Genomic DNA, 22,585 nt, shown 5'->3' on the forward strand with positions numbered 1-22,585 from the left:
ATTTTATATCCATATTCTTATATTAAAATACATAGCACACAAATAATAATTAATTGCATTTTCATTATAGATTATAAGATATTTATTGTTACATGTATAATTGATATAGTTTAAAAAATCTAATTTCCTGATATAGAAATTATTATTTTATTGAAATGGAGAAATTTAAAATATTTTAATATATATATATATATATATATGGTTTAGGAATTCTGATATCTTTGTTATAAAGTTTATAATTATATAAGATATTTATATAAATATATATCTGAATTTAAAATTTTATATTTTAAAAATTTGTGTGTTTTGATATATATAAATATTAGTTCCAAAGTTTTTTATCGACATTTATATACTAGTTATATGAATAAAATATTTAATTTGCATTTTTTGAATTTATTTTAGATGTATGATATATTTTGTTTTGAAAGACTTGCTAAAAGTTGTTATTATTTTTAAAAAATTGGAATGAATATAGTATTTTAAGAACATTCAAAATTTTGGTTTACAACTGAAATAATAAAAATAATATTTACAGTTAGAGATTACACTAAAGTTTGTATTTTTATTTAAATTAAATGATGATAAAATTATTTATAATCTTGCTGATATAAATTTGTGTAGAATAATCTATTAAACGTAGTTTGGTAGTTTACAAAATTTGCGATAAATATATACTATAATTTTTTTTATTTTATAACCATATTTTATATAAAATTCATTATAAAAATAATTATTAACTGAAGTTTTCATTTAAGAATACAAGATATTCATTGTTACAAGTAAATTGATATAGTTTAAGAAATCTGATTTCTTTCTAACATAAATAATAAAAATCTATGATAAATAAATACATATTTGAATTAATATATATTTATAAAATCTGATTTATTAATATATAGGTATTATTATTATTTTAGTGAAATGGAAATGTTTTAAATATTTAAGTATATGTGATTATATATGTATATCTGATATGGTTTAGGAAATCTGATTTCTTTGTTATAAAAACTGATAATTATATAAGATATTAACTTAGAGAGATGTTCAAATTTAAAAATGTATACTTCTATAATATGTTTGTTTTAATATATAAATATTATTATTTTTTTAGGCTATTAAAACATAATTCTTCATAGCCTATTATTCATATTTTTGAACGTGTATTATTTGTGAGGTTAATTTAATTGAACCATTATAACTTTTTGATAGTCAAAAATATTATAGATTAAAAATTATATTTTAATGGAAAGATATTTCCAAAAAATATATAATTTATTTCTCTTTAGATTTTGCACCACAAGTTGTCTATGTATATGTTTATGTTTATTTTAGTGATATTTAATCTAAAAATATAATAGAATTTGTTAAGGATTATTAATAGATTTCTTAATTTTAACAAATAATTTGATCACCGAGTTTCAGGTATGTAATCAGTATGTTGTGGGTGGGAATCGATTCCAACGACTTCCACCTATCAATCAAAGGTTTTTACACAAATTAGAAAGTTACTATTGAATAAAACACCTCACTTCTAAGTCGTTCTATGATTTGCTTAAAGAAAAAAATGACTGCTAAAGAACTTATACCACATTGTCTCTTAAATCTAGAATCTATAACACATCATATTGTCTCTGATATCGTGAAGATAATTTTGACTGTTAATGAACCTATATATAACATTTGTTGGTATGTGTTGAGTTTTGAGCAAAACATTACTCTGAAATTATTTGAGACAACTTGGTATACATAATGGTTAAAAACCTTCATTGAAGAACCTTACTCATTGTAAAAATAACTCATTATAAAAAAATCAGTGGGATATGTGGGAATGCGTTCGTTTTGAGAACGATAACAAATGATTACAATAAAATTGTTTGCACTTTATTAAATCGAAAATGAAAAAGGTTGATGTGAATCATAAAAGACAATATTATATAAGCATACTTTTGGGGCAAACCGTATATTTTTTGGGCGACCATAACTATATGTCGCAAACAGTTTTATCTTTTTTGACATTAAGTTGATGAGATCTCCGAGTATTAAATTTATCATATACATTTATGTTTGGGTTAATATAAGTTTTCCTACCAATTGAATTTTAAACTTACTAATTATTCAATTGATTCTGATGATGGTATGTAAGCCAAATTGACATCCTAATTAAATGACAGTTAAGCAATGCTTTTGTTTAATTATTACTTCTCGCGTGCCCCTATTTCCTATGGGCCAAATCTCCTATGGGTTCCTTGAGTCTGCTATACCCCTATTTTATAATTCTTTTGTCTCGCTGGTCACGTGGACAACGATGATCTCCGCCTTCGCAATGCACGGGATGGGCAAAGAAGCGGTCAACATGTTCAAAGACATGGAAAGACTGGGATTGAGACCGAACAGAGTGACCATGATCAGTGTTTTAAACGCTTGTAGCCACGGCGGCTTAACAGAAGAAGAGTTTCTAGAGTATTTTAACAAGATGGTAAGCAAGTACAAGATCACGCCGGATGTGAAGCACTACGGATGTCTAGTAGATATGCTGAGAAGAAAAGGAAGATTAGAAGAAGCGGATAGGATCGCTTTGGAGATTCCGTCTGACCAAAAGGCAGTGGTTTGGAGAATGCTGCTTGGAGCTTGTAGCGTTTATGATGATCCTGAGATGGCGGAGAGGGTTACTAAGAAGCTGATGGAGTTGGAGAGAAGTCATGGAGGTGACTATGTGCTTATGTCTAACATCTTTTGTGGTACTGGAAAATTCACAGATGGTGAGAGGTTCCGGAAACTGATGGATGTTAGAGGTGTAGCTAAACTTCCAGGGCATTCGCAGTTAACATAGCAGAACTTATAATAGTCTTGTAGTTAAGACTCCAACGTTCATTGTACTGATCATAACATTGTCATTATTTGAAGTTAAGATTTTGAGTAGCTTTTAAGCTAATTTTCACACTTAGAAGAACCCACTAACGCAAAGATATAATAAGCTAAGAGTTATCGCCCCAAAGTTCGGCCCATGCTTGTTCACGTTTCAATCCAACGGTATTGATCACGTTTCAATCCAACCATAAAATATTTTGTTTATTCCATATAATCTATTTACTATAATTCTGAGCCTAACCTTTGAATTTGGTAAAGAAAGGAGCAAACTTTTGCAAGAAATTGTAGAAATTCCCAAAAAGAAAGTGGGAAAGTGAAGAGCGAATGACGACAAGAGTGTAAACTGATCCAAGAAACGCCACATCAGTACAATTCACACTAAAGATTAGAACTTTAGTTCCATGTGTGTGTAAGGCCAACAACAAGATAATGGTAGAGAAAGCCCTGACACACTATTGGCCAGCTCGTTGTCCTCTGTTTTTTTTTTTGGTCAAAACGACATTGTCTTTTTTTTTTTTGAAAAAAGGGCTTTTTATATATTATATATGATATGTGCCTAAGAAGGCAATGTTTTGGACATAAATCCATTACAAACGAGGTCTTGCAAGCCATTAAATAGAAGGGGATAAAGCCCATTTTCAAAAGCAGGGTCATGGCCCAAGTAAAAAAAAAGAAGTGACGACGGCTTCCGAACTCTTTGACGATACGTGCAGAAGTGATGTCGCGAAGGTGATAATCACAGGGGTGATAATCACGAAGGCAGTTGATCTATCAGCCACCAATCCAAATCTGGAATAGAGTTGAGGCGAAAGCGGAGTTCTGATCTCGAAAGCTGGAGATTTTGTTTTTAATCAGAGAGGATGCAGCAGTGGAGATGGAAGATGATGATCGGTAGTGCTGACGATGGAGACGGTTGTTTCGCTCAGTCCAGATGAAATAGATCGAAGCCTGCCAAGCTAGGAGACTGAGGCATCTCTCTGGCTTGGAGCAGGAGCGACGCTCAAGGTAGTGAAGGGTCTGGGACCAAGAGTGATTTGCCACACAGTTTGCTTTTTGTGCTAAAGAGGCCCATACTGCAAAGGAGAAGGGGCACTCGAAGAAGAGATGATCTCTAGACTCGTTTGCCGCATTGCAGAGAAGGCAGAGGGGACTTGTGGAGAGACCCCAGCTGATGATACGATCTCGTGTTGGGCATCTATTTAGAGTGACCAACCACGCAAGGAAGCTATGTTTTGGAACGCCTCGAGAGAACCAGACAATCTTGGACCAGGGGACATGAGTTTGATGCGGCTTGATGAGGTTGTAGGTCAGACCCGTCTTGAATGTTTGGGAACCGTTTCCTGGTTGTCTCCACTCATACAAGTCATGCGACTGAGAGAGAGTAAGAGTAGTGAGAAAGGTATGGAGAGCCAGTTGAGAGTCAGAGCGAGGAGCTGGGATATGCCATCCTCCCTCGTAGTGAATGTCAGCCAAGGTAGCATTTTGACGTATTCCCAAGGCTGATGTGGTGGTTATATTGAGGAACTCCCTAATGTTTCCAAAAGGGCTCCAATTGTCCGACCAAAACCGTGCGGATGCTCCATCTTCTATCTTGATGTGGATCCAGCTGTAAGCATACTCTCTAACTCGAAGTAGTTTCCTGATTGCATAGGAGTGTGATTGCTTTTCCTTGATTGTCCAGAAATTACTCTTGCAATCTCTGAGTATGTGTTTTGTAAACCAGGCTACCCATATAGATCCTGATCGAAAGAACAGGAGCCAGACAAGCTTGAGAGTGCATGCTTTGTTCCAGAGGTGGAGATCACGGATTCCCAAACCACCTTCCTCCTTTGACAATGTAACCGTTTCCCACGATACTCGAGCAGAGTGGTGCCCCTCTGTCGTCCCTTTCCATAGGTAAGCTCCACAGATAGAGTTTATCAGTTTAATGCACTTCTTAGGGATAGTAAAAGTAGAGCACCAGAAGTTTGAAATCCCTGCAATGACTGTGTTGATCAATAATAGCCGCCCTGCAAATGAGAGAGACCTAGCGCTCCAGCTGTTAACTTTGTTCTTTACTTGTTGTATTAGTGGTTCACAGTTAGCTAGAGAGAGTTTTTTAGTGCATAGGGGAATCCCAAGATACCTGACAGGTAGAAGGCCATGCGTAATACCCGTCTCACTGATTATTCGATCTATTTCAGGTTGCTGGATTCCACAGGAGAAGAAACTTGTCTTTGAAATGCTGACCGCAAGACCTGAGACATCAGTAAAGTTCTGGATAATCTGAAGGACATTTTTCACCGACCGGAGTGAACCGTCACAGAATATGAGGAGGTCGTCTGCAAAGCATAAATGCGTTAGCTTAGAGTCCTTGCAGTGGTGGTGATAGCCGAAACTTCCTTCTGCTGCTCCCCGATCAAGCAAGATAGACAGACAATTCATAGCCATGACAAAGAGATAAGGGGAAAGGGGGTCTCCTTGTCTAAGTCCTCTCGTGCTCCGGAAATAGCCTTGGACAGTGCCATTGAAGCCCACCATGAAGCTCGGAGTAGTGACACAAGCATGCAGCCGCAGAAGGTAAGCAATTGGAATGTTAATTCCTTGCAGCATATTAAATATGAATCCCCAATCAATGGTGTCAAAAGCTTTGGCTATATCTACTTTGATTGTTACTCTTGCTGGACCCTTATCTCTATGGTATCCATGGACTATTTCAGACGCCAGGATGGTGTTTTCAACGAGCAGCCTTCCTTGGACAAACGCAGTTTGATTGGGAAGGATTAGTGAAGGTAGCAGGGGCTTCAGGCGCTTGACCAGCAGCTTTGAGATGAGCTTGTAGGTTGTATTACAGCAAGCAATTGGCCTATAGTCAGAGATCGCAGAAGCACCTATCCTTTTAGGCACTAGTGTTAGAATGGTGGAGTTTACAGCATAAGGTAGAAAACCTGTGAGGAGGAAGTTCTTTATGCTCGCAGTAATCTCACGTCCAACCACAGTCCACGCTGATTTGAAAAAGCCAGAGGTAAGTCCATCTGGTCCTGGGGCCTTGTTTGAATTGAGTTTGTACATTGTCGTTTTGATCTCTTCATCAGTGGGCATTGTAACCATTGTCAACGCATTTTCTTCAGGGCAGCGAAAGTCAGAGATCTCCTGAAACCAGATGGGAGAGACTGCAGTAGTGAGTTGAGTTGGAGGAGCCAGGAGTTGTCTGAAGTGAGCGATAGCCATAGCACCCATGTGGCTCGGATCAGTTATAACCTCTCCAGTGGGCAAGATGAACGAGCGAATCGAGTTGAAGGAGTTCCGTATTTGCATCAGTCGGTGAAAGAAGGTTGTGTTGAAATCTCCTTCTCTTAGCCAGTTGATGCGTGACCTCTGACGGAAGTAGCTTTCTTCTATGGATCTGAGGAAGTTCCATTTCTCCTCCAGCTCCTTTTCCTTTTGGAAGTTCTCCGAAGTTGGGTTAGATAACGCCTGCACCTGCACATCTTTTAACAACAAGTTAGTCTCTCTCACTCTTTCTTGGATATTTGAGAAATTCTCTCTATTTAGTTTTTTTAGCTCTCTTTTTATTTTTTTCAGTTTGACACACAAGTGAGAAAGATCCCAAGCCATGCCTCCGGACTGATCCCAAGCCTGCAGCACTGTCTGGAAGAAAAGAGGGTGTTTTGTGAGGTAGTTGAAAAATTTGAAAGGTCTGGTTCCGGGGGTAGGGAGGTCGACAGCCAGGTCAACAACAGAGGGGGAGTGATCAGAGATTTCAGGGGCTAGGAAAAAAGCTTGGCTGTGGGGAAAAGTGGCTATCCAAGATTGATTGATAAGGATTCTGTCTAGTTTTTTGGCTATGGGGTAGGAAGGGCATTTGTTGGACCAAGTGAATAGGGGGCCAGTGAAACGGAGGTCGAAGAGGCTGAGGTGGGATAGGGTGTCTCTGAATTGTGTCATATGAGGGTCAAAGCAGTTTACAGAGGGAAGGGAGTGCTCAGAATAGTGAGTGATCTGGTTGAAGTCACCTCCAACAATCCAAGAGGAAGAGTCGAGGGAGTAAGTCTGCTGTACGTTGATAAGGTCAGCCCATAAATCTGAGCGCTCCTCACTTGTATTTGCTGCATAACAAGCTGTTAGCACAAACTGTTGTAAGGGAGCTATGGTGACTTCACACGTGATTGATTGCCTCGATTGGTGTAGAATGTTGACAGTGAGATGAGGCTTCCAGATTAGAATGATTCTGCCATCATGATCTGAAGCATGATTTGAGAAATGATTCCACCCATTGCTAGTTTTGGATAGAACGTGATTGAGTTGCGGCGCTTTGATATGAGTTTCCAAAAGAGCACCGAAGTGGGCCTTACTAGAGGCTAACCACTGACAAAAAGGGAGGTGCTTATCCGGGTCATTTAGACCACGGACGTTCCAAAAAAATATCTTGTTACTCATAGAGAAAGGTTAAGGGTCTCTCCTTGGGGTAGGAGGGAGCCTTCAAAAGGAGTTTTTGGCGGAGTGGGAAGAGTTTGGTCAGGGATATGAACCGAATCAGGAGGGTCAGAAACAGGAGCAGGGGAAAGAATGGGTGGAGGGGGGTCAAGGAGACTAGAATCAAGGGTGGAGAAGGCATTTTTTAGAGTGATGGAGAGGTGGGATGGGGGAGAGGGGCGTTTTTTAGTGACTTTGTGTTTAAAGGGGGATGATCGCCTTGTTTGAATAGGGTTTGCTGCAAGAGCTACAACAAAGTGGCTGTCCTTTGAAGAAGAGGAAAAGGTGATGGGAGGGAGGAGGTCACGGGGAGGGGAGAAGGGGGCTTGGGAGGAGGGGATAATGGCTAGGGAGGAGAACGGGTTAGCACCAGAGGAGATGGGCCTGATCTCAATCAATCTTGACTCTGAGGCAGAAGAATGAGGGGTTGACATTATCTCCTGCAGGTCTGCTTCGAAATCATCTGTCTCAGTTTCTGGATACGGTGCATCAGTCATTTGTGTGTCTGGTTTTTGCTGCGCAGGCATGTTTGTCTCTGGAGTTACTTCGTCAGAGCTAGGAGGTTGAAGGTCAGTTTTTTTCTCAACCCAAACATGAGTAGCAGTTAGGCAGTCCTTTGATATGTGCCCTATTTGTTTGCAGAAGGAGCATACAGGAGGGGTCCAAGGGTACTCAACATGGACAGGAATGATCTCTCCAGAGGTTCTTCTGAGCTCGATCAAAGTTGGAAGGGGCTTTGTCATGTCTGCCTCAACCTTTACATGCGCAATATTGACGTCTGAGATGTTCTTTGTAAACTCATCTGTTTCTTTTGGCTCACCAATCAGACCAGCAGCAAAACTGAGGCCTTCTAAAGTTCTCAGATCAAGCGGGAGACCATTGAGATGCGCCCAAAGAGGAATAGATCCTATATCAACAGCGGAGACTGATCCTCTAGATGACCAAGGAGTGACCTGAAACATGGCAGTTCCAACATACCATATCCTTTTTTCAAGAACTTTTTTCCTGATATATGCATTTGGGATTCTAACCATGATTGTTCTCTTTTCTTTGTTTGTGCGAATGTCAAGCTTCTGACCTTTTCCCCACATAAAGTTCAGGACGCTTTGGATTGCTTGATACGAGGGCATCTTTGCAAGGAAGGAGCCAAGGACGAAATCCTTGTGAAGCTCAGCTCCCCGTTGGAAGACTTCATCAGGTATAGTAACTTGTGGAACACCATTTTCAGAGTAGGATAAGGGTGCTACTCTTCGCAAGGTTTTATCTGCTATTGGCTTAGCTTTCTCAGCATAGGAAATGGGAGGGGAGGCAGGTTTAGGAGATGGAGTAGCAGGCTGAGAGGATGATGATTGGTTTGGTTTTGAGGTGGAAGGGTTTGGGTTTAGTTGAGGGAGTTTAATGGTGGGGTTATGGCCAGGGGAATGGTTTGATTTACTGGGAGTATAGTTGGAAGGGTAATTGGATGAGTTCTTTGGAGGTAGTACAGTGAAACCCGTAAAACTGTTGTGAACAGTAACATCAAGGGTAGATTTAAAATCTGCAGATCTAGTATGGAAAAGAGACTCTTTCACTTTTTCTGGTGCAGGACCAGAGGAGGAACAGAGTAGTAAAGAAGATTTGCCATTACCAGATCCAAAAGAAGCAGTCCCTTTTAGAAGAGAAATTTGCTTTTTTGAAAGAGGAGGAGAGGCAACAGTAGTTTGCAGGGTTGGGAATTGGAAGTCAAAGGAAGGAGAGGAAGGGGAGAGGGGGTCGGGAGGGTCGGGGGGGTCCGGTGGAGGGGCAGAGCTACCAGCAGTAGCAGGAGGAAGCAGGACGGAGGCGGGCACAGGGGGGAACCAGGGGTTCACTTTCTCACTCATCACTTTCTCTTCAAAACGACATTGTCACCTTTTAGTTCCGTCTGATCTGTAAAGTAACGTTATTTGATGAACACAACGTCGACATCCTCCGGTGCTAGAAACGGATTCCGAGACTGGATTTCTTAGATCGGAGAGATCTTTTCCTTCGTCGTCATCATCGTTGTACATTCTCAGGATCTCCAACTTCAAAGTCGTCCATTAATGGAGAAAAAATAGGGATTTAGGTGAAGATGGGAGAGATTCTTTGGATAATAGGAAAAAAAAGGGAAATTAGAGGAGCAAAAATGGAGAAACAGAGGGAATATAATAGAATCGTGATCTCCTTTTCTTTCTGGATTTTAAAATTTTCTCTCATTTTAATATAACTATATGATTTAAATAATTGAAGATCAATTTAATTTTCTTGGTTAGAGATCGAATAGAGAAGGGTCCATCTCTTTTGACATCTCCCCCATATGAATTTATATTTTCTTGACCGAAACTATAGATTGATTTTAGTCTCATTTTGATTCTTACGATATGCATTAAAAATTATTAATGATTACTAGTGGTATTCCGGCGCTACGCGCCGGGTTCGTATGTTTTTATTTTTTATTGAGTTCAAAATTGTTATTGTTTTTTATTCATTTGATAGTGGTTAGCGACAGTAATGTAACTGGTTTTCATTGATCGATTCAATAAAAATAGAATAAATAGTTGATAATTGCATCAAATTAAATATACTTGAACTTAAAACATAAAGTAAAGTTGATGTTTCAAAAGGAAAAACATGTAAATGCATGTGTTTGTTTTGTGATTATCTAGTTCGAAGGAAGATAATAAATTCGTTTATCCTTTTAAAATAGTAATAATCTTCGTATACTTTGTCAATGTCATGGATGTGGCTGTTGTTCTTTTATAGTCTCCCATACTTGATTCATTTATTTTCTTATTCTACAACTTTATAATGTGATTCATTTCACTTATCTTTAATAAAAATAAACTTAGTTTTCTTTTAATTTTTATGAGGGTAGATCTATTGATATTAATAATCTACTTCTTTGACCATATGATTTTGTATGTTTTGACATAATTGTAGTCCTAACTTCTATTAATTTTGGTTTGTTTAGGTTTCACATGAAATGTAGTAATTCTAAAAACCTTTTTTCTACCTTGCACTTAGTCACTATAATCGCTAATTTATCGTCATAATTTCATTAAAATTAAAAGAATGTGAGCATAAATTTAGAACAACAAAAATCGTATAATACGAATAAGTAATGAGACGATTAGATTCATATTAATTTGGGTGACTACTGATAAGTAACTCAGGCTGATTGATGAGCTGGAAGTCAAGCTGACATGGCATTGTGTGAAGGTGGTTCAGTTGATTGACCGTTAGAATCAGTTAGTCAACAACTGAATCTTATGTAACGTTCTCATCTTCTTCACCTGGGGGATGGCATTTTCTGGGATTGTATGGAAACACTGAGAAAAATCTCTTGTGTATGAGCCCAAATTTTCATTAGAGATCCTGAGATTGTAATTCCTTCAAATACAATAATAATACACTCATCTACATATCAATTCTTGAGCCTACCTTTACACTCTTTGTGTTTACAAAGTTGTCCTCTTGCTTTCTTCACTCAAAACTTTCAGCTGAACCGCTACCTGTCTGCATAGCTGAAACTGGTGCGACATTTTTGAGATTCACTAACAAACAACTCATGATCTCTCATGATTACTTGCATCAGTTCCAAGGTGGGTTTATCAGTGCTGTTCGGAACAATAGCTGCAAACACAGATAGTTCTAGACGTGCATTTGATTCACCAGCTTCAAAAGAAATGCTCCAGCAACAATGAGCTCCATCATCTCTTCCCCCATCAAACCAGATAAGAAGCAGATCCAAGGCAGTGACTCTGCAGTCTGCACAGAGGATTTAAAGATAACAACGCAGAAAAACTATGATGCCGGAAACTGGAGGTCACATACTTCCAATCTTTTCAGGTCAAGTTATCTTATGCTAACAGTATCCCACAATGAACACGGGTTCGTATCTTATGTACAGAACATAATCTAGAGTTTCACTAAACAACGACAATAGTCTGGCATCAACTTGCAAGAGTCAGGGAGAGTAAAATATTAAGAAGACATTGTTTTGGTTAAATGAGTCTATCTAGAATAAGTATTATGTTGGGAAAAAACGAAAAAGATATATTGCATTATTATAATTTAGTATCAAACAAAATTCATTCATTAAATCTATCTTTCTTATATAGAGAACTTAAAAAATATTAAATTGTTAAACGTATACAATGTAAGTGAGCAATGTTATATATATGTGTGTGTGTGGTTTGGTTTGGTGTATAACGTGTAAGTGGAATAGGTTCTTTGTTAAAGAAAACCTTAAACATCAAAATTTCGTAATATATATCCCAAATCATGTCTCTAGTTCCGCAAATAAATTCTCAGAAAGGTGTTAGGAACACCTTTATATTTTATATTTTATAGTTGGTTCTCTCTCGCTGATTTACAGGTGAAGGAAATAAGCAAATAATTTGAATTGGTTACTGGAAAGCTATACTACTTGGTTCATATGAATACAACCAAAAATCATCTTCAACCTTATCTCAAAGCCACCCTCCATAAGCTTTGTAAAACCCTGTATTTCTCACTAACAAACGTATGATGCTGATTCTGTAGAATCCCAACAGTGTTTCAGAATATTTTGAAAGTCATACATTCAAGCTATAACATGTAAATCATAACAGATGCTTATAAGGGTGCTAAGATGTAGATTCACCAAAACATGTTCAGCTTCACAGGCCTAATATTAGTAAGCTTCCTCATCTCCCCGTCCAAACCGACTAACACAGCTTCGTCAATCATCACTCTTGTTTGTGATAGCAAGCTCCAGACGGTATATGGAAGACGTAAATGGATCCATATAAGTTGTTAGTTCGAGTGATGAGGCTGGCTCCTGATTGCGATGCATTTAAATGATGAGCCTTCCTCCTGATTGCGGAATCCGAAAAGTTCTTGAGGTATCAGATTCAACGGTTCTGTTATCTCGAGGAAGGCAGTTGAATCGTTGAAGCGTTTACCTTTGCGTTGAAGAAGAGCATATCGGTGCCCATGGTCTCGCCAGCTTTCCTAGCATCGCGAGGCTCCCAAAATCTCAGGATACGCACTTTAACGGTAGAGCTAACGACCGACATTCAAATGACCGAGTAGCTGACTGGAGCTTGCCATTCTAATCGCTGAGAGATTTAAAATGAAACTGAATAAATCAAATGAACTGATGAATTACCCCCTTAAACACTGAGATCTTCGTTGATGGGAGCGGCTCCAAAAGTGCTTTCTGGTAGTCACCAACTCTTTAGACATAACAGAAGCTTTCTGGTAGTCACCAACTCTCTTCTCGAAGAAGTTCGTTTTCCCCTGAAGCAAAATCAACTCCATCCAATCAAACGGATTCGCCACACCGTACACCTCCCGTACCCAAGCGCACCCAAAAGCCTATCCGCCATGAACTCGATATACTGACTCATCAGCTCACGGTTCATCCCCACCAACGCACACGGAAGCGCGTCGCACACAAACTTCCTCTCGATCTCGACCGCGTCGCATACGATCGACTTCATGCGCTCCTCCGTGAGCTTCGTCTTCAGGAGGGTATAGATCAGGCACGCGCAGTGCAAGCCTTCGTCTCATGAGTATACTTCCAGATTTGCGCAAGTGAGGATTATTCACAGGCACAGAAAACACGTCTCCAAACATAGATTCCAAAAGCAAAACCTTCGACATACAAAATACAAATTTTATAAACAAAATCGCAAACAAATGATCATATCATAACCTAAACTCCACTAAATACAGTATAACAGCCATGAAAGTGAAGAGGGGAGACATGCCGGTGGATTCCATGCCTGTAGATGTAGTTGTTTCTGCATAGTTTCAATTAGGGTTGGCTTTATATAGAAGGAGATAGAGGGGAAGGTGGAAGAAACCGTTAAATCGTAATTAAAGAGCAAGATTGGATTACGGTAACGGTGAAATGCAGAAAATTTGATCGGTGATGACGAAGAGGAATCGTCGAGGAAGAACAAACTTCACGCGTTTTCAGCCGTAGCGAGATGGGCTTGAATTAGATCAAAAGTAAACACAGCCCAAACGAAAGTCTCGTTTTTGTGGACCAAAGCATATATATGACGTGTCAAAATAGAATCATTTGATTGGATAAATTTTTTGGCAGACGTGGACACGCTGAGCATTCAGTATATCGACCTTTTATTATTGTTAGATGTAAGAAATAAAATAAAATGAGATCCAATATGAGATAAAAGGATCAGATTTATTAGACACGACAACAATTTATTGAGAAGGATGCATCCAATATGAGATAAAAGGATCAAATTTATAAGACACGACAACAATTTATTGAGAAGGATGCAAGATGCATCCCATTACATGTTCAAACATCAAACTACTACTTTTTGATCCCGAGCATACGCAGTGTGTTCTCCTGGCGTTTTTTCACAGCAGCATTGAATTTCTTGTTTTCCTTCTTCTTGTCCGCAGCCCTCTTCCGATCTGCCGCCGCCTTTGCTGCGCGCTTGCGGTCGAGATTTGCTTGGATTTGAGCCGGTGTGAGAGGAGTACTCATTCTTTGTTTGAAAATGGTTTTCAGATATGAAACTTAAAAGAGAGATGCACCATATATATATACTCTAAACATTTGAGCGTAGCTAACAATCCTTATAAAACTGGTTGGTAAATCTCCTTAACTACCTTCTTAACCACCATTTTTTGTTACAAGTCCATCCTCGGAAAGGAACTAACCTCAGAAGCTCCACTATCAATTATAAACTGAAAAGCAAAAACACAGCTGCTGTCAAAATGTTAAACAAAACAATCAAACATTATATAGAAACATTCTTCACAGATCATACCAGTGTCTGAGAGTCATCACCAGTTACAATGTTCCCAACAGTTCGAAGCGCAGGAATGAGAACCGTAGGTGATGGATGACTTGAAGAAATATATATATATATATATATATTAGTCAGTACACTAACACTCAATTTCTAAGAGGTATTAAAAACATCACAAATTTGAAAATGTCAAACACCATTGTTGGGGGATAAGAATCTGAAGAACAAAACTACAAGACCAGCTAATATAGCAATAATATAGCAAAATTGAGCTAACCTCAGAAGCTCCACAAGTCGTGGACAGACACCATCCTGGATCACAGCCTGGATCTTATCATTGGGGCCATCTGAAAGGTAAGATAGAGCCCAGCAGGCATCTGTGAGAACTTCTTCATCATTTAGATAGATAAGTTGCCGAAGAACTGGCAGGGCAGGTGAAAGGCTTCACCTGGAACATATAAATATCAAACATCATGCTTGAATAACGTGAGGAACGCAACCAAACATGTAATTAAATTTTTTGACCCATAATATAAGACTGTACAGACAAATCAAGTTACATAAGATTCTCCAGTTCTACCTCTTCAAATTGTGTTGGTGGTTTCCCACGGCAAAAGTCGGACAAGGTCCATGTAGCATTCCTCAGCATGGATAACTTTGAGTTTTCGTTTAACTGAGACAGCAATGGTATAAGAGCACCACAGCTAGCAACATTCCCCAAGTCCCACACCGCCTACAACGGATAAATATATAAATGTTTATAAGAAAACATTAACGTTTTAGCACCTAAAAACTGCAGAGAAACACTTGGCTGGTTATAATTTCATATCACCAAAAAAATGTATATATTTTGGATCTAAACTACAATATAAAATTAAAATAGCTACAACCATCTAGCTAGTTAGTGGCAAACCTGCTCTCGAACCTCATCACTAGCAGAGCTAAGAAGCTCGACGAAGATAGGTACCGCCCCATGTTCAATAACAACCCGAGTATGGTCCGATGTTCCTGACGCAACGTTGGTCAAAGCCCATGCAGCCTCAAACTGCAAACGTACTTTAAAGTAAGCCACCATACCATTCTTGAGTCTAAAATGTAGAAATCATAAGACATACCTGAAGTTGTGGATGGTCCTGCCTTCCAAGAAACTCCACAAAACGTGGGATAACACCAGCTTTGATCACTTCATACCTATAGATAACATTGTTGAAGTACACTTCAATAGATTTTGGTCTCTTTGAACTGTAGAAAAGCTTTGATTAGGCCTCCTTGACTGCAACAGCCTCTTTGACCTCGGCGGCGGCTTCACTGCTCTTCTCCTTGACAGGTTCTTCCTTGGCAGGTTCCACTTCCTCTGGGACTACAAAAGCTGAGACTGGGAAAGTCCTGGAAAGTGTGGTTGGGGACTTAAACGTGATCTTCTCCTTTTCCTCTGTATAGATCTCACTGACACTGACCCAAATAAGAAGCTCCTTGGCCTTGACTCCAGTGAGCTTCTTGATCTTACCCGTCTGAACCACGGCCGTGACCTCGGTTCCGTAGGAGACAAGCTTATCGATCGTTTCGAACTTGTGGGTGATGCTCTGTTTCTGCTTCAGCCACACGACACCTGACTCTCTGTCGTACCCAACCTCTTCAATGGTAGTAAACCATTGGGCATAGATATTTCTTTGAGGAAGACTTTTGTCTTCTCTCGGCATATCTCATCTCCGGTGTACTTCTCTGCCTTAGCTCTCACCTCCTCTGTGACCAAACCCATCTCTGCTCTGTTTTTTTAGTTTAGGGAATTTGCGATAGATGGCTATAAAACAAACTATAATTAGCTATATAGCCATGGTACTGTTTCTTTTTCATAATACCCGTTATATCCCTATTTCCTTGTATGCCAACCTATAGTCTAGCAACCGGATAACCTGAATGTAGACAAATAATTTTTAATATATTAACAAATATTAAAAGAAAAGAACAAAAATAAAATCTCTCACAACGCTTTCTTCGTTATTCTCTACCTCTTTCCATCTTTCACTGATTTGATCTTCTTGTTCTTCTTCTTATTTTCAGTTGAAGTTTTAATTAATCAAATCATTTCGTTTCAGGCTTCTTTGACTTCGATAATGAAAAGAACACAAAACTGATCCCCAAATCTCCAGAAAATTTCTGACCAACAAAACTGATAATTTTTTCAACAAATCCTTTCTTTTTGTGATATGGTGGATGTAGAGGTGCTTTGTTTCGTCTTGGTTTTGCTGGAGCAAGCAACAACTTCTTCTACCTCTGATCGGAGCTTCTAGATATGAGCTTCTCGTAGGCGCTCCGGCTTCTCTCCTCTCTGCAAATCGACGGGCTGTGGTGGCCAATACTCTCTCTTAAAAGTTGTTTGGTCTGGTGGCATGTGTTGTGAAGGGAAATAGTTCGCTTATGGTGAGGTCGATTTCAGATCTGGAGATCCTTGTTCATGGCTGGAGACTATGGTTTGCCTTTTTCTTCTGTTGTTTTCATGCTGTACGTATGGAGTGATCTCAACACTGCCTCATCCTCTAGCCTGTGTTTCGCTGTTGCTTGGGTGTGAGCTTTCCAACTCTGCTTCTCTAGTTAGTTGAAGTTTCGCTTAGGAACGGATGTTCTTCTTAGGTAAGCTCTCGGGGCTTCCTCCTCTTGCCGTCGATGTCCTCCCGGCTTTGTGTTCTCCATAGTCTTATTTAGGCTCTCAATCCGTGGTTGCCAGTTAGTGGTTGGGAGTTTGAGGTTTTGTTGGGGTGGTTCTTTGGTGCTCCGTGGGTTGAAGTTCTCTGTTTTAATGATCCTTCCAGTTGTTGCTGACTTGCTGGTGTGCTCTTTTGACCTTGCTGCTTCGCTAGATTAGTCTGTTTCTTGGCTTGAAGGTTAAGCAAGTGGTGGTTTTATCTTTGCTCGTTGATGCATGGATCATTGTCTTAGGTTCTTTGATTTATTGATTTCTTTTTGACTTTGTCTTTGTGTCTCTTAGAGTTGTTTGGTTATCTAGAATGAGCTTGCTTGTTATGCTCTGTTTTTCATGTCTTTCTAGTCTCCCATTTGTGGGCTTTTAGACTCAGGGGATGAGTTTCTTCTATCCTCCTGCTGTATGTCTCTCGATCTTGTATTCCTCATTGATATGGTAACGAAAATTAATTTTCAATGTGAAAAAAAAATTGATAATTAATCAAGTATTGTTTATTTATTCAAATTATTGTCAAGTAAATTTTAAGATGTTGATATTTTGTGTCGTGAAATTTTTCTGTTTATGTTTAGGTCAACATGCAAAATAAACGGTTTAAAACCTGGTGGAGATATATGACACATTGACACCCATCTATCTACCCACTTGCTTTTGAACCTATCATACGTCAAAACCCAAAGGAATCTCTTATCTTCTCAAGTAGCTGGTAGCAGGACTACCCAAATAGGCTTGTCAAATCTTGTCGAGGCCATAAGGGTCATTTTACGATGATGAATTTTCGTGTTCGCAAATTAATAAAAAAAAATGCACACTTGTGCAATATCTTTCTCCAATTTGTATATTGAGCTAATTGACCCTTTAGTTTAAGCTTTACCGCAAAGCTGAAGTTGTGTGTTGTGATAAGAGGCGACTTAACCTTGTTATATATAGGTTGTGTGGTATGCGGTGCATGTAAAATGCATTAACGGGCATGGTTGAGCAGGTTATGGGTGACTATAGCAATCATCAACACACAACAATTATTGTTGTGAACAATGTAACCTGAAAACGAGATATTGCAGCCAATATTCCTCCACATGTGAGATTATGTTATAGTATTATTAATTATTTGTGAAGTCAGTAGATAACACTTCATTGTCAAGAAACTGTATTTTGTTTACATTATGGCAATAGCAAGTTGTTCACATTATATTTAGAGGTTCTTCTTATAGCTAAACATATGATAACTCGAATTAAATTTTCAATTGACCAAAAGTTGAGATGATGTTGAAACCCTAGGAATATCTTTCAATTTTCCGATGATAAAATCTTCCTCTAATTCAGGATCTAAAATGGGGTTGAGGGAGATTGTCACAGTCTTTAAACACTTAGAATTGGCTAGGATGTATGTCAAGAATTCTTCCTCTTCTTCTCTGTGTCCATAGTATCTCCATTCAAATATTTTTAGATGTGACGACAAGCATCCAGGAATAGAACTTGGTTGATTCCATGAAAGTGGGACATCCTCGGGTTCAGAGGCAAATTCCTGTGAAGCAATGGTGCATGGCCGTATGTTAAAAAAAAAGTAACTACTATTTACCAAAGCTTGAAGAAAAGGAGGGTACGTACATTATTAACTACAAGTTCTTCAAGTTTCGGAGTATTTCCAAGTAAAAGTAAGAGTGGTTCCACGCAGTTTGATCTACTTGGATCTACAGATAACCTAAGAAGTCGAGAAAATCTTAGGGTGCTACAACGAACAAGCTGTGACAAAACAAACAACAACTTATAAGTAGATGCAACAATGTAAATCACAACAAGCAATCAATATATATAGATAAACTGAGCTACCATTTCATCTTCGAAAGTCAAGACAAGAGACAAGATCGCCGAAGAAGCTGTTATGATCTTGTCAAAAAGAGATAAACAGTCGACACTAATATGTGCCTCCTCAAGACAAGGCATATTCCCGATCGACCAAGAGTGTCTTGAATAATCAGTGACGTTAAACTTTATTAATGCCGGAGTATCTATAACCAAACAACTACCGCTATCCACTACATCAGTGTCATCTAGCAGCCATGTTGTATTATAATACCATAACATCCATAGAGTAGGAACTTTCACAATAAAGTTTGTCAGATTATCACTCTTCTTTCTTTTCACGATCAATATTCCAAGGACAGGGCAACTAGATAAGAACCTAGCGAAAGTATCCTCGTCTTTATATACCACACAGGAAAGTTGAAGTATTTCAAGTGATGGAAGGCAGGAAGGGGAAGAAGAAGAAGGGAAATCAACAAGAACCTTGTTAGATAGAGTCAATTCTTTGAGTGTTTCGCAGGTGTAAAGGCTCTTAGGCAATGTGGTTGGACCTGCGGACCAGCGAAGCTTGAATTTTACCACGACCACACCGCGATCAACAGCCTTTTCAACCCAATTTCCGACATTAGCATCACTAGGACATCGTCGACCAAGACTAATAAGCAATATTTCTAAGACAGGTGCTTTGTGAAGTTTCAGTGACTTGTCCAAAAACCACCAAATGCTCTTGCTTTCAAGATCATCATCACCATCATCATTATCATCACCACCCCAATCACGAGCTTGGTTGACATCATTGGTTTCATTGTAATCAAGGCTAGGCAACATCATCCATATATAGCGCCACCTTTTGGACAAAATCATGGTGGCTACTGCTTCTTTAATCGGGACAAGCAACAAAATCGTCACAAGCAACTCTTCGGGCAAAGCACTGATCCTGTCTTCACAGTTTATCTCTTCAATTTTGGCTTCCGACATCTTCACGAGGAAAACCCAAGAATTAAGGATTCGAAGTAACAAGCAACACAACAAAATCGTTATGACCAAAATAATAGGATTGACGTAGCTTATCTAGCCTATATAAAGGAGTTATATAATGATTTGCATTCATTCATCAGGTTGTGTTTATATACAACTAGTTCCTACATAAATAAGAAAGAAATATAGGCGATGAAAAAGAAAGAAATATTAATCTCATCATGTTTATTTAGTTTTTTTTTTTTTGACATCCATCATGTTTATTTAGTTACTCATTAATAGAATTGATACATTTGGCACTAAGGTAATTATTATTTTTTGTTCAAATTAAGATAATTATCTTTTGCATGTAGCAAAAACTAATAGGTATCAAATAAAATTAAACTGTGAACTAAAATATATTTATGTTAAAAGATATATAGTACTATCTTGAATAAGAAAAAAATCTGTTTTTTTAATCAATTAATTCAAAAATTTATTAATATTAAGAGAAAAGAAATTATAATAATTATTTATATATATATCATCACAAAATATATATTTTTATAAAAATCATACAATAGCTATTTACTGTGAAAAGTATAAATTTCTATAAATATAATTATACAATAAATTACTAATATTATATAAAATAAAATATATTTTTTGTAAAAGAATATACTTCCAAAAAGTTGTTTAATTTATTTCTTTTTTGACTTTTAACAATAAATTGTCCCTATGTTTATTTTAATATTTATGGCATGTAATGTAATAATATATATAGTAGAATTTATTATGCTAATGTAGAATTTAAGTAAGTATCCTATAAATTTAATTTGAAAATTCACAAAAAAAAATATAATATTGTATTTTTATATTATATTAATATTTTTATATAAAAATACATATTTTATATTGGGCCTAATGGGCTATAAAGGACACTCAGTTGGGCCTATGGATTAGAATTAAAACGCTAAGAAAACACGCGCAAGAGTTTGAAGATCTGGAGAAAAAATTTCTGGGAAAATTCTGTGTTTCTCGGAGGGAAGATCCGTATATTCCATATCCGAAAGGTGTTTCGTTATTCTTCTGATCGGCGTCGGGTTGATCCAGTTGGATAATTCGAAAGATGGATCCTAACCAGGTGAGAATGATTAATTTCTGAGCTCGATTGCTTATCAGATTCTCGATTCGCCTCGATTAGCTGCTCGATCTGGACGTGATTGTGTTAGATCTGTGCTCTTCGTATTCGTATTAGAACTTGGAAGGCTTGAGCTAGATAGAAATGCTAGGTTAAGAATCGGTTTAATCGCGATAATGCGTAGCGAGATTAGACTCAGATGTGATTATTCTCGTTTGTTAATTCAATGCAGGCACCAGTTGAAAACTATGCGAATCCGAAGACGTGTCTCTTCCATGTTCTCTTCAAGGTATGAGGAGCCTGAGTATGAGTCTTTTTAGACTTTTTTATAAGTGAGGTGGAGAATGGTAACATGTTTGTTTGTTTTTGGGGGCAGGGTGCTGCGTTGGCGTTTTACATTCTATCGGCTCTCTTCTTCAACAGCTTTGTAATCATCTTTGTGGTGACTGTTCTTCTTGCGGCGCTTGACTTCTGGGTGGTTAAGAATGTGAGTGGGCGTATACTTGTTGGTCTCAGGTGGTGGAACGAGATCAATGACTTGGGTGAAAGTGTCTGGAAGTTTGAGTCTCTTGACCAGGAGGTTACCCGCCTTTTTTGCTTAATATTTTTACTTTATTCAATAGACTTTTTGAATACTGATTCATTTCGTTTGTGTGCCTGTGTCAGTCCTTGGCTCGGATGAACAAGAAAGACTCGTGGCTTTTCTGGTGGACGCTTTACCTTGCAGTGAGTAGTTCCTATCTTTGACTACAGTTTGTAGCGTATGCGTATATGACTTAAACCTGTTTGCAATGCACCTGAAGCTTTAGTTGAGCATTAGGAGTAAAAATAGGCAAGAATGAGCGAATGGTAATCAAATGTTTTGTTACGGTGATGTATAAGAATTTCAGAGCAGTCTTATAGTATCGTATATTGGCCATATATAGATGGCTGAGTTTTCTCACCCCACCGACAAGCTGCCGTTTAAATGATTTTTATCTAAGAGTTTGTGAGAAATGGTTCTCCTTGTGAGTGGAATCACATGCAGATCACATTGCAAAATAGGCAAATTAGGGAGAAGAAAGTTGGCCATGTTATTGTGCATGTTGAAGTTGCATTAGTATATCCTATGATCCTGCATTATCAGGTTGACTAATACTTGGTAGCTTAAAAACCTATAGGCTCAGTTGCATTACAAGCGACCAATAGAGAGTAAGAATGAGCCTTGAGATGGTGATAGCAATGGGTTTAGTGTCTAGAGTCAGCAATTACAAACTCGTGAATATATTATGCTGTCTTTTACCGGAGCTGAATCTTGTTTTTTTTTGTTTGTCATTTCTTCAGGCAGCTGCGTGGTTAGTCCTTGGGATATTTTCACTGATAAGGTTTCAGGCCGACTATCTTCTTGTTGTCGGCGTTTGCTTGTCCCTCAACGTGGCTAATATCATCGGCTTCACAAAGTGCAAGAAAGGTAAGATCCATTCCAGTATAGCTCTTATAATAGTCAAATGGGCTATAGATCATTAGACTTAACACTTTTTATTTGTTGGCAGATGCAAAGAAACAGTTTCAGCAGTTTGCCTCACAGACAATCGCATCGCGGTTCCAGTCCACGGTACAATCTGCCTTCACCCTTGTCTGAAAAGAAGAAAAGGTTTTAGTGAGAGCAAAGACAGTTGTACAAAGAAGATTTGCCATAAGCAAACAACATGTTTTTTTGACTGATTCGTTTTCTCAATATACTATTTTGTAAGGGATTAAGAAAGAGATTTATTATATTATGTCTTCTTACATGTATTTTCATTTTCGACTTACCTTGTTTAAGAAACTTTTTGAGGTTGTAAAACATTTTGAAAAGATCTCGATGTAGCTTTCACTTTATAGCTTGCTAATATGTTTCCAGTG

At 38.1% G+C, this 22,585-nt stretch overlaps 3 protein-coding genes, 1 long non-coding RNA gene and 1 pseudogene across 4 annotated transcripts; 2 read left to right on the top strand and 3 right to left on the bottom strand.

Annotated features, from left to right (window-relative positions):
* Positions 1 to 1,486: 1,486 nt before the first annotated feature.
* LOC106359411 (pentatricopeptide repeat-containing protein At1g09220, mitochondrial-like) lies at positions 1,487 to 2,922 on the top strand. Its single transcript, XM_013799124.3, has one exon. It carries the CDS (start codon positions 2,168 to 2,170, stop codon positions 2,831 to 2,833), a length of 666 nt encoding a protein of 221 aa, XP_013654578.2. The 5' UTR covers positions 1,487 to 2,167; the 3' UTR covers positions 2,834 to 2,922.
* An 8,894-nt stretch (positions 2,923 to 11,816) lies between these two features.
* LOC125577183 lies at positions 11,817 to 13,453 on the bottom strand. Its single transcript, XR_007315555.1, has 2 exons — positions 12,273 to 13,453; positions 11,817 to 12,183 (listed from the first exon to the last, which is right to left on the bottom strand). It is a non-coding gene; the product is annotated as an uncharacterized LOC125577183 (long non-coding RNA).
* A 50-nt stretch (positions 13,454 to 13,503) lies between these two features.
* LOC106362356 lies at positions 13,504 to 15,861 on the bottom strand (annotated as a pseudogene).
* On the bottom strand, positions 13,504 to 20,315 carry LOC106360287 (putative FBD-associated F-box protein At1g05080). The gene is made up of 7 exons (XM_048738283.1): positions 18,631 to 20,315; positions 18,409 to 18,543; positions 15,218 to 18,325; positions 15,016 to 15,147; positions 14,683 to 14,835; positions 14,121 to 14,550; positions 13,504 to 14,037 (listed from the first exon to the last, which is right to left on the bottom strand). The coding sequence occupies exons 1-3, from the start codon at positions 19,579 to 19,581 to the stop codon at positions 18,041 to 18,043; spliced, it is 1,371 nt and encodes a 456-aa protein (XP_048594240.1). The 5' UTR covers positions 19,582 to 20,315; the 3' UTR covers positions 13,504 to 14,037; positions 14,121 to 14,550; positions 14,683 to 14,835; positions 15,016 to 15,147; positions 15,218 to 18,040.
* Positions 20,316 to 20,522: 207 nt separating this feature from the next.
* LOC106362354 (Golgi apparatus membrane protein-like protein ECHIDNA) lies at positions 20,523 to 22,574 on the top strand. Its single transcript, XM_013802237.3, has 6 exons — positions 20,523 to 20,704; positions 20,934 to 20,990; positions 21,078 to 21,281; positions 21,368 to 21,427; positions 22,025 to 22,151; positions 22,234 to 22,574. The coding sequence occupies exons 1-6, from the start codon at positions 20,690 to 20,692 to the stop codon at positions 22,320 to 22,322; spliced, it is 552 nt and encodes a 183-aa protein (XP_013657691.1). The 5' UTR covers positions 20,523 to 20,689; the 3' UTR covers positions 22,323 to 22,574.
* The last annotated feature ends 11 nt before the right edge of the window (positions 22,575 to 22,585 follow it).

The sequence above is a fragment of the Brassica napus genome, chromosome A8, assembly GCF_020379485.1.
Source record: "Brassica napus cultivar Da-Ae chromosome A8, Da-Ae, whole genome shotgun sequence".
Taxonomy (NCBI): domain Eukaryota; kingdom Viridiplantae; phylum Streptophyta; class Magnoliopsida; order Brassicales; family Brassicaceae; genus Brassica; species Brassica napus.